The sequence below is a fragment of the Pelophylax lessonae genome, assembly GCF_965119305.1.
Source record: "Pelophylax lessonae genome assembly, chromosome: 5".
NCBI classification, from domain to species: domain Eukaryota; kingdom Metazoa; phylum Chordata; class Amphibia; order Anura; family Ranidae; genus Pelophylax; species Pelophylax lessonae.
In genome coordinates, this window is record NC_138772.1 from 139,562,949 (window position 1) to 139,579,940 (window position 16,992).

Consider the following 16,992-nt stretch of genomic DNA (forward strand, 5'->3'; position numbering starts at 1 on the left):
CAAGGAGAGGGGGACCCCTCACATTTGCACAGCAGTTGTGCACAACCAGGAATGCAAGCGCAAATATCTCTATCAAATTTTAAGATGTTTGTTTAAAACACTTCAGCATCTACAAAACAATGAAATGTGAGTTTTGGGTGAACAGACTTCTTGAATAAAAAAAATAAGGCCTTATGCACATGGGTGCATGAGGCTGTAAAACATACAAACATACATTGTGGGTGTATTTCCACACCTGGGAGACATGGCTGCTGCGCACAGCCGCCCATAATAATGAATGGCCGTACACTAGCTGTACATGGGTACATACTTGCATGGACACACACAAGCCACATCCAAGGATTTCCACCCATACATGTGTTTACGCAAGTATGACATACACCATTCATGCCTATAGGCATCTGTATGCTGCAGTTGTCTCCTGTGTGCAGAAATATTTTACTTGGTATGGTCTCATGTGCCCGTGCACATAACAGAGCCCATTTATAGTAATACATAGTATATCTTGGATGTCTGCGCGTTAGACATGTAAAATTTTGTTGCCTAATGTGACCAAATACATAATGACATTTATACAATGATAGCCAATTACTTCTTAGGAGAGGCACTGGGAACAAATCCTCAATAATACGCACATCATCCACACTGTATTTGGCTGCTATTCAGCAGGACATTCCTGGCTGATTTATGAAATGATTAGTCTGTGAACCTCTGGAGTAGATTATCTCTGTGTATATTTGCCCCCTCTCTGAAACGCTCACAGCCAGGGAACTCTATGAGGTCTGCTTCTCCCAGAGCACACACTGCAGTTCGGGGCCGGTGTGACTGAAAACCTGAAAAATCAGTTGACACTCCAGTTCCTACAGACCGGTAGGGGCGGCGTGTGGAATACATCTGGCGGACATGAACTGGCGCCCTCTTCCGACACCATTTTTTGCGTGCCACTCTAGAACCCCAAGCAACCAACCCCAGTAGAAGCAGCAATGCATTGAGGGAAAGCAATACTAAGGCTAGCAATTGGTAGTTTAGCCAAGGACGCTCATCTTCTGCAGGTAATGTCACGAGACCTGCACAATGCTCCCTAGGAGCCACAGGACAAGCTCTGCCCCCAATAAGGCTTTCAACACACACTAAATAAGGAGTATCTCCCGTCAGCTCCTGTAATGTTAAAGACTCTGCATGACCCTTTGGGTAGACAAACCGCTGAAAGCGTCCACCCTGACCAAATCGCTCATAAAGAACCCTGAACAGGACAGGCCCATGAGTATGTGGTACCGTCTGCCATCGTACCCGAGCTGTAGTGCTTCCTACGTACTCCACAGACAAGTTTAGTAAATACAACTTGTTAAATTCACATGGATCAGACAGGATGGATGGCAAAGGTGCAACTTGATGCAAGGTTTCGCTTTGCTCAGGATGCGTAGTGTGGAAAGAAGGCTGCACTGTGTCAGAATGACTCCGGTGTAAGGTCTCTACTTCTGGGATGTCCTTCTGCGTTTTTTTTAGCTTCAGTTGCGAATCGCCAATTTTTGGCATTTCAGATGTTAAATGCAAAGTGGAAGTTACATTAGAGTGCTCAGGATTGGAAGGAGGATTTAAAGAGACAGGGGGCGGCTGATGTAAAATTTCAACATCTGGAAGACTATGATGTAAATTGTTGGATGCTAAGATTGGAGCCTCAGATTGCTTGAAAGGCAGCTGTTTTAAAATCTCACTTGCTGGCTGGAGTGTAGCAGGGTGTTGCTTTTCGGTTTCTGGGTACTGCTGGCTAGGCTTCAGCAAGTTCAGCTTTGATTGTGTTGGATTTCGAGTTCCACCAGAAACCTTTGTGTTTTTGCTTTTGCCTGCTTGTGATATTTTTTGCCGTTTTTCTGCACTGCTCTTTTTGGTGCCCGATGGCAATTTGGTGGTGGGAACTCGTTCTACAGATGGCAATGTTTGAGGCACAAAGAGGGCTTTTGGTGCTTGTGTAGGGGCAGGCACTAACATACTTGCTTTTGAATCCAAATTATCAAAATCTGCTTCACGTTTCTGACCTTCTGGTGAAGGATGCAAAACCAGATGCTCACCTGGTACAGTGCTGGACATCCCTTTAGGAGTTGTAGTATAAAAACAGTCTCCAGTTCCCTGCAAATCAGCATCTTCCAGATAGTCCAAATACTTTCCTGCTACGTCCTGAGGCTCTTTGCACTTTACAAACACCGTCAGCATTCGTATGCGCGTGTGTAGGGTCCCCAAAATCCAGTGTTTGAGCCCCAAGAGATGACAGTTGCAGTTCCATGGATTGCCATCTAGCTGCAGCCTGTAAAGGGTTGGATTTTCATCAAGCATATCCCCAGGCAGAAAACTAAGCACGTTATTCTGCAGATCCAGAACCCTCAGCCGGCTTAATCCATTGAACGTTGTGGGTTGCAAACTGGAGAGAGAATTATGGCTCATATTTAATACCTCCAAACTTTGCAGTGATACTAGGAGGCTTTCAGGCACATGGCTCAGTAAGTTTCCATCAAGGTGCAGCTCTTGCAAAGATCCCAATCCCTGAAAAGTCTTGCTGTGTAGAAGAGAAATCCTGCTTGAGCTAAGGACGAGCTTGGAAAGCCTCTGTAGTCCATGAAAAACACCTGGTCCCAGTTGCTGCAGATTATTTCCAGCCATGATAAGTGTGCTAAGTGAGCGCAGTGGTAAAAATGTGGGATGGCGTAAGGAGTTTAGGGGGTTCCCCGACAGGCTCAGTAAACGCAATTTTACAAGCCCTGCAAATGCGTTTTTACTGATATTTGTAAGTTTGTTGTTTTCCAGATGGAGATAAAGCAAATTAGAGAGACCCTGAAAGGGGGAGCCATGCAGTACCTGGATGTCATTAGCATCCAGTCTTAGTTTGATCAGCGACCCCAAGCTGGAGAAACTGGCACGACTGACATTTTGTAGCCGGTTGCTATTCACATTCAACACTTTCAGTTTCTTAAGAGCGGACAACGCACCAGAGGTAAGCATCTGAAGCTGATTGTTGCCAAGGTAGAGCTCTTCCAGATGGGAAAGCTTGTCAAATGCCTTGGGATGAATGAAATAAATCCGATTGTACTGCAGATCCAGCCGTTGTAGATTGAAGTAGTTTGAAAAGTCTGTAGCGCTGACGTTGGTGATAAAATTTCCTCCTAGACTGTAGGTTTTGGTCCCCAACGGATTCAGTATGTGGCTAGATTTGGGTACAGAGACTAGCCCCCTGTTTGAGCAGAGGACATGCTGGAGATGCTGGCAATCACATGGCTGTGGGCACTTCTCCTCCACACCGGAGCACAGACCGCAAAGCAGCAAAAGCAGCTGTAAAGTGACAGCTTTCTCCATCTCACCTGGAGCAGTGGACAGATGAACCCAGCTCTGTGCATCCCCTAAGTGCATGCAACCTTAGCAGTCCACTTCTACCAATGTTGTTCTGGCAGATTCTCCAAAACTTCAGCATCTCGTTGACTTCTACATTGCTGTCACATGTAGCAGCTATAGGAAATGAGTGCAGAGCACATCGCCAGCAGTTACTTGCAGCATCAACACTCACTGTGCACTGCAGCTCTCTATTGAATGGCAGTCAAGTTGTCACATCTGTACAGAAGCAGACGGGGCTTCTGGCTCAGAGGGTCCCCTGTCTTCAGCCCCTTCCCAGCTTGCAGCAGCAAAGAGCACTAGACCAGATGTTACTGTACATTGTGCAGCCCCTTCCCAGCCACTCTCACATCCATGGTAACCGCACTTCTTACAGTTGGTCTAGAAACCCCTCCAAGTTTGCACAGCTTAAAGGTCACCCAGGGATCCAGGTGGCCATGTGACAGTTTGAGTCCTCTTCAAAAAGCCAGGTCTAGGAAATCCAAGGCTGCAGCTTCTTTTGTTCAGGATTCAGAAAAAAGAGAAGTTTAGTGCGGAAATACGCGCTTCCCACACTGGGTCCCCTGAGATTGTTAGCTAGGAAAGAGGATCCTGGAGAGGCAGCACAGAGCTGCTGGTGGGAGGAGGAAACATGCAGCACATGTGAGGGAAGAGAGAGGACACACTGCTAGGGAAACAATGTGCCACTCAGAACAAAGGGGACACCGAGCCAAAGGCAGATGACCTACTGAGAGCCACCCCCAGCTTCTCTCCCGTACAGGGCAGCCCCTTCCAACATCAATGCAGGGAATTCATAAAAGCAAAGTGTCTGAGAAAACTTCTATTTTAACTAGTGCTGTTGCCCATAGCAACCAACTGGATTTGACTTTTATTTTTTTCAACACAGCTTAGAAAATGGAATTTTAGTCTTCAGTTTAGCTATTTTTAAAGGACCCTTTCATACTTCTGAGTTGAAAAAAAAAAAAAAAACGCATGCAAACGGTGCATTTTCTAATTGCCTGTCCCCAAACATACACCTGTGAAACATGGACATGTGACTCAAAAAAAGCACAACCAATGTGCATTTTTAGTCATTTCAATGGAAAGGTGCATTTTTGGTGCTCTTTTTTAACATGCACCAAAAAAATGCAGCATGCCCGCAGCATATTGGTGTGAAGAGTTCCATAGGATTTAAAGGGAAATAGTTTTCATGCAATTGTGTTCCGCTTTTTAAACACCAAAGGCACATCAAAAACTGAAAGGACCCTAAGAGCTGGTTCACACTGGGGGGACTCAAAGTCGCAACAACATTGAAGCCGCCCCGTGCAGCGCGACTTCATCGCAGCTTGCAAACGACTTCTCTAATAGAAGTCAATGCAAGCTGCTCCGAAATCGCCCCCAAGTAGTGCAGGAACCTTTTCTAAGTCGGAGCGACTTTGAGTCGCTTTGATTAGAACGGTTCAATTGTATTTATTTTCTATTTTTATTCATTTCAGGTACTTCTATAGCGCTGTCAATTTACACAGCGCTTTACATATACATTGCACATTCACATCAGTGTACAGAATGGAGCGCGACTTGTCAGGCGACCAAGTTGCCTGACAAGTCGTGGCAGTGTGAACCGGGTCTAACACCCCGGTAACAATGATCGCGACATTGAAATTGTGCTACTTCACTTGATGTAGCATGATTTTAAAGTAGCAATTTAGTGCTACTTCAGGTGCCACTTGGAAGACATCTGTGCGACTTCATGCACAGATGTCTATGCAAGTCGCACCTAAACTTCATGCCTGAAAATTGGTGCGACTCAGATTTGACCACTTCCAATGCAGACAATAGGGTGCGACTTGCCATGCGATTTGAAACTGTCAAATTGCATGACAAGTCACACCTGTGTGACCTAGGACTGCATCAGCACCAGCAATGATGCTTACATTGAATGCAAAGTGTTCCTTGTGTTAGTGGCTGCTCTGTTCGTTGACATCTTCAGCTCTCTGCCCCCCCCCCCCCCCCCCCCACAAACACACCCTTACAGTTGTGATCTTACATTTGCTTCAGGGGTTATTACGAGTCACTGGACCTGCCACAGGTACCTGTCAAAAGTGGTCCTATAAATAGTGTCCTATGCCTGCCCTTCATGCCCCGTCCTCCATTCATAAAAGCTATCACTTCCTGAGCAAGAAAAGTGTTCTATGAAGGGAGAAAGCAGACCATTCCTCCATTCATAAAATGCTTTTCCTTGCAAGTTCAGCTTCTGTCTTCACCACGTCTAGATACCTAAATGCATTGAGTTGCTTCCATGTGATTGACTGATTAGCAATTTGTGTTACCAAGCAATTGAACAGGTGTACCTAATAAAGTAGATTTACTGACCAATCTAAGCATTGAAAAGATCATTACATGCACCATACACTTAAATCGTATGGAGGTATCTACTTTCTACAATTCGATTTTCCACCCAGACCAATTAGAATCATTTCAGAAAAACTGATCAGTTTTGCAGCTGAACAATGTTGCAGTATGTGTCTTTTTGATAACTCATAGATCTGATCAGGGCTTTTTTTCTCAGAGAATAGGTGCAGGAACTCCCCCTTCTAAGTTACGTTGTGTCTCCACCCCTACCCACCTCCGAGCATTAACCCTTGGTTCCACCCATACCCACCTCCGAGCACCGACCCTTGGTTCCACCCCCTACCCAGCTTATAGCACAGCCCCTTTTAGAAAATATAAGTATAATTTTGTAGTGGAATGTATGGAATTTGGTTATGACAACAAGAAAAGCAATAAAATAGAACCCCCCACAGCCAGTAGCAATAGACCCCCCCAGCAGCAATAGACCCCCAGCAGCAGCAAACCCCCCCCCCCCAGCAGCAATAGACCCCCAGCAGCAAACGATCTTCCAGCAGCCAGCATCAATAGACTCTCTAGCAGCCAGAAACTGTAGACCCCTCACTAAACAGTAGATTCCTTCCAGCAACAATTAACACCCCAGTATCAAAAGATCCTCCACCAGCAACAATAGATTGCCATGCAAAAATATATCCCCTCCAGCAACAATAGATCCCCAGCAGCCAGCATCAGTAGACCCTCCAGCACCCTTTACCATGTCATACATTCAGTGCTGGAGGTGCCGGAACTGTATCCCCTGCGTTCCCGCTGAAAAAAAGCCCTGGATCTGATCATATTTGGTTCCGTGAGGACTCATTTCCCCAGATCATTACATGTATGGCTACCACTACGCTAACTGAAGTATAACTAAAGGCAAAGCTCCATTTTTTTTTTAAATGTAACAGGGGCGAGGTGAGAAGACTCATGAGGGAGATACAATCTCTCTTAAGGCCCGTACACACGATAAGAAAATCTGTAGGGAAAATTCGTCCGACAACGATCTGCCGATTTTCAGATTGTTAGTATGGTGCTTTCGACAGCAGACTCTGACTTTTCAACCGACAAAATCCTGATGTGCAGGCTATATCATTTTTGTCGTCAACGTCCGATTAACGTCTCATTAGTACAGATTTCAACAGAAAAAAAATTCTTAAGAGCAAGACTAGGCATGCTCAGAGACGAAAGAACACATACAAAACAATCCAACACATGACATCACTTCTGAAGTAGAATTCTGCCATACGGTAAAATTCGTATGAAAAAAACCTCCTCACTTTCCACATCAGACTAGCATGCCACAAAAAACGGATGACAGATTGTTCAATAATCTGATGGTGTGTACGGAGCTCACAGCAGGGGTCTATTGTGTCCCTGTTCTCCGTTTCAGGACCACATTTTTGCTTTGAATTCGGACCAGAAGACACACAGAAGCCTTTTTCAGTGCAAACTGCAGCCACCCTAGAGGTGTGGTAACCGGCTGGTCACACTCTCCTGCCATGCAAATTGGATGCAGGGAAACCCACTTCCAATTCATATAAGTGTGAACCCAGCCTAACTGTACAAATTACTAATGTAATGCAAGTGATTGGTAATTCCCAAACTTGAAGTTGCAACCAGAACAAGAATAAAGGGGAAACTTGTTCCACTGACAACTCTCTAAAAGGTGATTTCCCTCATGTTGGGAAGATATCCTCTTAATTTGCAGTTGGGTCTAAAGAAAAGAAAGTGAAGGAAAATCTCCCCACTGGGACACAGATGGCAAAGAAAAAACTGACAGCCATTCTCTCTCTCTTCTAATAAAAAACAAAACACATTTTTGGCTTTAGATATACTATAAAGTCTCTGCTTCCATAAATCACTGGGGTATAAAAGCACCTGTAAATAAAGTATACAGTGCCTTGCGAAAGTATTCGGCCCCCTTGAACTTTGCAACCTTTTGCCACATTTCAGGCTTCAAACAAAGATATAAAACTGTAATTTTTTGTGAAGAATCAACAACAAGTGGGACACAATCATGAAGTGGAACGAAATTTATTGGATATTTCAAACTTTGTTAAATAAAAAACTGAAAAATTGGGCGTGCAAAATTATTCAACCCCTTTAATTTCAGTGCAGCAAACTCTCTCCAGAAGTTCAGGGAGGATCTCTGAATGATCCAATGTTGACCTAAATGACTAATGAATAATCCACCTGTGTGTAATCAAGTCTCCGTATAAATGCACCTGCACTGTGATAGTCTCAGAGGTCCGTTTAAAGCGCAGAGAGCATCATGAAGAACAAGGAACACACCAGGCAGGTCCGAGATACTGTCGTGGAGAAGTTTAAAGCCGGATTTGAATACAAAAAGATTTCCCAAGCTTTAAACATCCCAAGGAGCACTGTGCAAGCGATAATATTGAAGTGGAAGGAGTATCAGACCACTGCAAATCTACGAAGACCTGGCCGTCCCTCTAAACTTTCAGCTCATACAAGGAGAAGACTGATCAGAGATGCAGCCAAGAGGCCCATGATCACTCTGGATGAACTGCACAGATCTACAGCTGAGGTGGGAGACTCTGTCCATAGGACAACAATCAGTCGTATACTGCACAAATCTGGCCTTTATGGAAGAGTGGCAAGAAGAAAGCCATTTCTTAAAGATATCCATAAAAAGTGTCATTTAAAGTTTGCCACGAAGGTGCTCTGGTCAGATGAAACCAAAATCGAACTTTTTGGCAACAATGCAAAACGTTATGTTTGGCGTAAAAGCAACACAGCTCATCACCCTGAACACACGATCCCCACTGTCAAACATAGTGGTGGCAGCATCATGGTTTGGGCCTGCTTTTCTTCAGCAGGGACAGGGAAGATGGTTAAAATTGATGGGAAGATGGATGGAGCCAAATACAGCTCGAGCTGTTTTGCAAGGAGGAATGGGCAAAAATTTCAGTCTCTCGATGTGCAAAACTGATAGAGACATACCCCAAGCGACTTACAGCTGTAATCGCAGCAAAAGGTGGCACTACAAAGTATTAACTTAAGGGGGCTGAATAATTTGCACGCCCAATTTTTCAGTTTATTTGTTAACAAAGTTTGAAATATCCAATAAATTTCGTTCCACTTCATGATTGTGTCCCACTTGTTGATTCTTCACAAAAAATTACATTTTTATATCTTTATGTTTGAAGCCTGAAATGTGGCAAAAGGTCGCAAAGTTCAAGGGGGCCAAATACTTTCGCAAGGCACTGTAACTAAAAGGAAATTTTTTTTTTCGTAGTTTTGGATTAAGTGTAGAGGGATTAGAACACCTGTCAGTTTTTATTGCAGTCTGTGCCCCTATTAAAGTAAAAAGTAAACTAACGCTAAACCTGCTCTCTGCCGTATTCTAAACCTAATCTATCTAATCCTGTAAAGCAAAAGTCACTGTACTTACCTATTCTGCAGCCGATCCAGTCCCAGCATCAGCTGTCAGCGGCGGCTTCAGTGTGGAGGCAGGTGCAGGAGAGACAGCCGATAACAGAAGCCCCATAGTAAGTCAATGGGTGACGTCACTTCCCAGGCATTTCACAGCCATTGCCGGTCCTCCCATGAACAGACCTTCCGCCGCTGGAGACCGGACTGAATCAGGTGCAGAGAAGGTAAGTACAGCAAATTTTTTTTGCTTTTCGGTGTTGAATAGATTAGGTTTAGAATGTGGCACAGAACAGGTTAAGCATAAGTTAGGTTTTGCCTGGACTTCTCCTTTAAGGAGATTCACCTTCTCCATTTGTCCTGTTTACCAAAGAGAATGGGAAAGTAAAAAACCCCAAAAATTTTGGGATGTCCTCAGGAACAGAGGAAAATCTTCCAATGGGTACACTAGAACTGGTAACCCTGACAACCAGGAATCTCTTCACTGTAGAGGGATTTTTCTAGTACCTCTTTTTTCTATGGGGCAGAAAGTGAAGGGAAATCTCCTCAAATGGCACACAGATGCAAAAACAAAAAAAAAAACACCTGAAGGGGGTTTATTCGTCCCTAATTCTATCCAAAATGAAAAAAAAAAATTGCCTTTAGGTCTAGTTTAAGAAATAAACTAGAGCAACAGCATCACGGCTCCCTGGCTGAAGGAGAAAGCTTGCGAGCAATCCTAATTGGGCCATACACTATACAATCTGACTACACAGTATCTGTACAATTACCTTACGATTTACCAAAACTATGTTATATGAGAACAGACTTAAAACAATCCATTCAGTTTGTATCATATTAGCAGACCCTCACACTATGTTGATGGTAGAGCTACAAGTGATTGTAGAATCAGATGGTATAGTTTATGGTCAGCTTTACTGTAGGTACTACAGACCTTCACCCTCCCCACTCACTTCCCTTTGACTCTAAAGCCCCGTACACACGTCCCGAATGTCGGCCGAACGATCGGCCGTCTTTTGTCCGGTGCTGTCCTGTCGGCTGAAAACTGCAAAAGACTGCACACAAATTTTGTCGGCCAACAACAGCCGACTGCAGAAGTGATGTCATGTGATGGTTAACTTTCCGTGTGTTTTTTCTTTTCTGAGCATGCCCAGTCTTGCTAATCGGCTGTTTGTCGGCCGAATTCTGTACTGACCGACGAACAATCGGCCGTTCTGGTGTTGGCCAACAAAAATTTTAATGCCTGCACAACAGATTCTGTTCGGCCGAAAAGTCGCTGTCGGAAGCATCATACTAACAAGCCAACAATCAGCCGATCGTTCGGTGGCCGAATATTTACGGCCGACAATCGCTACGCGTGTACGGGGCTTTACCCCCCTCCATCACAAATCGGATTTTTTTTTTTTTTTTTATTAATACCTTTTTTTTTTTTTGGGAACTCTTCCTGCATTTCTTGGATCCTAGGCCAGAAAGTCGTATTCAGTTGCCCTCAGCCTCCTGATATACTTCTGGCATGCATCCCAGGAGGCCTCAGTATACTTTATGGCACCATCATCAGGGGCCTGGCGGTCTCTTCCTGGTCCTTGCAGCTGGGCCCCTGAAGGATTCTAGGACAATATCCCCCCTGGACAACATCCCCCTAGCCCTATGTCCAGGGGGCTGTTTTCCGGGGGGATATTGCCTGGGGGATGTTGTCCCGGGGGGATTATGTCCAGGGGGATGTTGTCCTGATACCCCCTGAAGATGTGCTGTGCCGCTGCCTGTCATCAGAGGACCGGCTGCAGGAACCCAGAGGAAACAACTGGCTTGCAATGATGTAAGAGAAGATGGTGGTGCGGAACCAGGTGTGCAGTAGAGAAGCAACAGATCCCTATAGAACACCGCTGGACTAGCTTTTGTTTGTGTTTTTTGTGGATAACCCAGCAAAAAGGTTAAAGCTGTGTACATACTGCAAGCTGCGCACTAAAAATGATAATTTCTGCAACTCACAGCACATTCAGCTTGATTAGCAGGTTGAAGAGTTTTCACTAAAAGAAAAATAGAATGGGGTGTACTTGACCCTCCTCCTCTATAATAATAGTAATAATCAATAGATGTGGGGGAGCAGCCCCATGGCAAGGGAGGGTTTTACTTTTACTGCCGTTTACTTTAAGACTGGATTCACATCTACGCCACTTCCTCAAACTAAATTTTTCTAAAACAGCCTATAATGTTCTTTTTTCTCCCCATGACTTTACAATTGAGACAAAGACACAAGCATCAGTCTCTCCACACACCACGGTGCTGGGTGTAATCCTAGGCTCTGACCTCAGTTCCCCCATCTAATCATGGGCTAAATCTTGCTGCCTTAACCTCCGCAACATTTCCAAAATTTGCCCCTTCCTGACTAGCACCACCACAAAACAACTGATTCACTCCTTGGTTATTTCCCGTTTGGACTACTGCAACTCCCTCCTCACTGGTCTACCTTTACATAGGCTATCCCCTCTTCAGTCTATGATGACTTCTGCTGCTAGACTAATACACCTTACTAACTGATCCATGACTGCTGCCCCACTCTGTCAATCCCTTCGCTGGCATCCCCTACCCCAATGTATAAAACTCAAAATACTAACCACAACATACAAAGCCATCCACAACATCACCCCCAGCTACATCACCAACCTCATTTGCAGATATTGCTCAAAGTGTTTTCTCTGCTCCTCCTAAGACAACCTGTTCTCTAGCTCCCTTGTTACCTCCTCCAATGTTTGCCTCCAGAACTTCTCTAGAGCCTATCCCACCCTCTGGAACTCCCTGCCCCAGTATGTCAGGTCAGCTCCTACCCTGTCTGCCTTTAAGCGACCCTTAAAAATTTACTTATTCAGGGGAGCCTACTCCATCTCCACCTAAGAACAGTACCCGAGTCACCTCCATCAGATCCGCTGCAGCTATAACCTTTTGTACCACCTCCCCCTCCCTTTAGATTTTAAGTCCCATGAACAGGGTCCTCCTATTCCTACTGTATTTAACTGTACTGTCCCCCTTTATATTGTAAAGCACTGCATAATCTGTTGGCGCTATAGAAAGCCTATATAATATTATGCATTTGTGGTTTACATGTAGTATATTTGCATGTTGGTGCATTGATGGATTCTGAATGACACCTTTATTGTAGCACAATACAATGCAGACATAAATGCCCTTTTTGTTCTGTTGCCCAAATGTTCATGTGTATTGAGGCATGTTAAGGCCTATTCATACTGAAGTGATCTGCAGTGGTACATTAACATGGGTTGCATTAAGACCATTATTTATGACAAATTTATAATGAATGGGCTGCCAATGCACAACAAACAGATTAAAAAAAAAAATGTGCACAAACTTTTTCAAAATGCAGCACATCACAACGCATGGTATATTTGTATATTTATGGTGGTGAATGCATGCGTTGTCACAATGCACGAGTGTGAATAGGCTCTAAAGCAACTGCTGATAAAAAAAAATAAAAAGCTGAAACACCTTTCTTGAACAGAATACTTTGAAGCTAAAGCCCCGTACACACGCATCGATTATTGGCCGGGAATTTTCGGCCAACGTCCGATCGGCTGATTTTCGGCCTGTTAGTATGATGCTTCCGACAACCGACTCCGACTTTTCGGCCGAAAAAAAATCTGGTGTGCAGGCTATAAAATTTTTGTTGGCCGTCCACACAACGGCCGATTTTCCGTCAGTCAGTACAGATTTCGGCAGACAAAAATCTGATGAGCAAGTCTGGGCATGCTCAGAGAAGAAAAAACACACGGAAAGTAAACCAGCACATGACATCACTTCTGAAGTAGATTTTTGTTGGCCGAGAAAATTCGTGTGCAGTCTAGACACATTCCAACCAACAAAACACTACTCTGGATAAAAGTCGGACGATTGGTCGGCCGATAATCGCTGCGTGTGTACGAGGCATAAGCCTCAATTTACCACTGCGCAGAGCAAAGGCACACCATTCTCAAAATTCTGGTTGCTTGGTAGGGCTGTCATGCTGATCCAGCAGCTTCACTCTTTTCTGAGTCACTCACCCAGAACAAGCATGCAGATGAGGAATTGTGAATTTTCTTGTTGCATGCTTGTTCCAGATCAGTTACTGAAAGTATTGAAGCTATTAGCAGCCTGGTAGCCTGTCAGGAAATGAGCAATGCAGCCCCCCCATGTTTCTCTCAATACCATTTAAATAAAATAACGTGTGTAAATATACTACAGCTCTATTTCTCCAACATCTGCCTATTTAAAACTATTCAGAAAGTTCAAACAGCCAGTTAAAATAGCCTAACAATGTTATCAGATGATAGCGTGTGTTATCACTGTTTTGCTAATGAAATGTAAATTGTATTTCCCTACAAGTGATAAGGAAATGGAGAACTGAGAAAATGAAGGTCTCAATTGAGTGACAAAAAATAGTAAAGATAAAAGAAGCAAATTCAGCAAATGGTAGAAGCAAAGGGAGTGAAAAGAACAAATAAATAACCTAAAAGGTGTCCATTCATAGGGAGATAATCCGCTATCAAAGAGACCTTTTTCTAGTAAAACAATTGGCCAGATTTTGGGCTGTCTGCAGTTTTTGGAGACTGATAGATGCATACAAAGGGCTCATACGTACTGAATGTGTATACACATCCATGAGTGTTTCAAATGTCCCACTCACATTATGAGCATCTAATACCAGCCATACATGGTTCAAATCTCAGCTGATTCAGCAGGAACTGGCATAGATTTGAACCATGCATCGGTAGGCTGAATGTACTAAGTTGGTCAATCGATTAACTTGGGTACAAGCATCCTGCAAGGTTTTATTTGCGATTATCACTAGTGGCTGCTACAGCCGCTAGCAATAATTACAGTCTTCTCCCAGTATGGATGGCTTCACCCACTGGGAGAAGCCAATTGCTCGGCTTTAGGTATTCTTGCATCAACACTGTGTGTATTGGGGAATCTAGCAAGTTTCTTGGGTTGCAGTACAGAGTTATACACAGTGTATGGCCTGCCTAGCTATCTAGCCCTATACACTTAAACTGGCCATACATGAATCAAAATTCGGCCAGTTCAGCAGATACTGGAAACATTTTAATCCATGCATGGTCACTATGGTAGAACAGAAGTCAATCTACCAATCGACTTCAGCTCAACCACCCTGTTAGATTTTAGCCACTCGATCAGCACTACAGGCTATAGACAGCAGTGGTGATCATTGTATTCTTACAGCCAGGGATGGATGGTGGAATCGGATCAGAGGATTCTGTACTGGAAGCCATGGTATTCAGACAGCCACTGTAACTGATTGAATGCAGTCACTGTTCAGCTAATACTTTTCTACTCCGCTCAGTTGATTTTTAAAATTCTTCTTGTTGAGCTGGGTGGTGCCCACAATGCCACCTATGGCCTATATTTCATCTCATTCAGCAGGAATTGGACAAAATGTGAGCTGTGTATTGCTAGCATTACAACTATGGGTCTTCTGCAGATTGAGTTATTTGCTATGATAGAGAATTGATAAGCAGGCTGATCTTTGCTTTTTCTCATCTGCTGGGTAGTACAGGTTACTCATGTTCTACATAGAACTACCACTTAGGAGGTGGCTATACATTGTACGAAAATTTGATCTGTGTGTGTGTGTGGCCCTGTCAGTTGTCTCCCATCTGATGTTCATTTTTTGAACAATTGAAGAAGCCAAAAATCAGCTGCATCCAATCAGATGCAGCTGTCAAGTATTTTGACCACATTTTTTGATCTCCATATCCCTTTTGGGATATTTCACCTATCTTCCTGTTATGTTTTATAACTGTTTAAGTGGAACTCTAGGAATTAACTTTATTGCAAACCAGGGCTTTTTAGGTACAGGAATTCAACCACGCCCCAACCCCCTCCCCACACACTCACACCCCCAAAGCCACATCAAATAGTGGCTGTGGTCAAATTTCACCAACAGTGGAAGGGTCTTAAAGGTGTATTAAATACCAGGAGTGCATTACATACAGAGTGCAGAGTACAGGGGTGCGCTATGTGTTCGAGGATGTATTATGTACAGAGTTCAGTTTGCTGCATACAGATTGCAGAGTTCAGGGGTGCCAACACACAGAGTGCAGAGTTTAGCTTTCTTCCATAGCTACTTATCTCTGCATTCCCTAACCACATCTCACTTTCACACATCTTCAGCTATGACCTCTGCAAAATTTTGATTTTTAAATTTTTTTGGGGGGAATTCCATATAAAAAAAAAGTGAAAAATATTGTTATTTTTGCAAAATTTACGCTCTTTTTTTTTGTTTATAGTGCATGATCAAAAAATCACACAGGTGATCAAATACCACCAAAAGAAAGCTCTGTTTGTGGGAAACAAAGGACGTGAAATTCGTTTAGGTACAGTGTCGCACGACCGCGCAATTGTCCGTTAAAGTCACACAGTAAAAAAAAAAAAAAACCCTGGTCAGGAAGGGGGTAAAATCTTCCAGGGCTTAAGTGGTTAAAATAATCACATTTTGTTGGTTTGCAGCCTGAAACGTAGACAGTTTTTGTTTTATCCAGCTGTATTTACTCAATGCAGCCTATATTATCGAAGTGAAAGATAGAACACCAACATGTCAGAAAAAATTAAAACATTCAAAAACAAAACACTGAGTTGGAAAAAAAGTATCCCTCCCCAGTGTCAGTATTTTGTTGGACCACCTTTTGCTTTAAGTACAGCCTTTAGTCTATTGGGATATGTGTCTACTATCTTTGCACATCTAGACTTTGCAACCTTTGCCCACTATTCTTTGTAGAACTGTTCAAGTTCAGTTAAATTTGATGGTCCCCATTTGTGGACTGCAGTCCTCTAGTCCAGTGGTCCTCAACTCCGGTCCTCAGGGCCCACTAACAGGCCAGATTTTAAGTATTACCTTGGGGAGATGCAGACTAGAGTCCTCCAATCACTGAGCAGCAAATTAGATCACCTGGGATGGATTTCAGTTATCTTGCAAACCTGGCCTGTTAGTGGGCCCTGAGGACCAGGGTTGAGGACCACTGCTCTAGTCATTCCACAGATTTTCAATGGGGTTTGAGTCTGGGCTCTGATAAGGCCATTCACTTTTTTTCTCCTTCAACCACAGAGTGGTCATTTTTGCTGTCATGTTTCAAAGGTAAACCTTCTTCCCATTGACACTTTCTGGCAGGGGGGAGCAGATTTTCCTCAAGCATTAGATGGAAGTTTGCCCCATTCCTTTTTCCTTCTATCCTGACAAGAGATCCAGTCCCTGCTGTAGTAAAATACCCCATAACAGGATATTACCACCTCCATGCTTTACTGTAGCAATGGTGTTATTTGGATGGTGAGCTGCATTGGATTTCCGCCAGACATATCATTTGGTGTTCAGGCCAAATAATAAAACATTTTGTCTCATCTGACCATAACACCTTTTTCCATGTGGCCTCAATCTTCAAGGTGTTTTTTGGCAAAGCTTACTTGTGACTGCATGTGGCCTTTGAGTTGCTTTTTTTCTTGCAACCCTCCCATTCAAGCCACATTTGTGGAAAATTTGTGATATTGTTGTGATATGCACACAATGACCACTCTTTCATAACAGCTGCTTCAGAGTTGCTGTAGGCCTCTTGGTAGCCTCTTACCAGTTTCCACCTGGCTTTTTCATCCAGTCTGGAGTGATGTCCTGATCTAGGGAGGGTCTGTGTTTTACCGAATACCTTCCACTTCCAAATAGACTTTACTGTGCTTCTAGGCATTGATAAAGCCTTTAAAAAAATTTTTGTATCCATCTCCTGACTTGTGCCTGTTCACCACTTTATCCTGGAGATCTTTTGCCAGTGCCTTGCCATCCATAGTTGATCGTTTGCTTCA

At 43.7% G+C, this 16,992-nt stretch overlaps 1 protein-coding gene across 1 annotated transcript; it reads right to left on the reverse strand.

Annotated features, from left to right (window-relative positions):
- Window positions 1–510: 510 nt before the first annotated feature.
- Window positions 511–3,508, reverse strand: TRIL (TLR4 interactor with leucine rich repeats). Its single transcript, XM_082259651.1, has one exon. The coding sequence runs from the start codon at window positions 3,397–3,399 to the stop codon at window positions 697–699; it is 2,703 nt and encodes a 900-aa protein (XP_082115777.1). The 5' UTR covers window positions 3,400–3,508; the 3' UTR covers window positions 511–696.
- Between the last annotated feature and the right edge of the window lie 13,484 nt (window positions 3,509–16,992).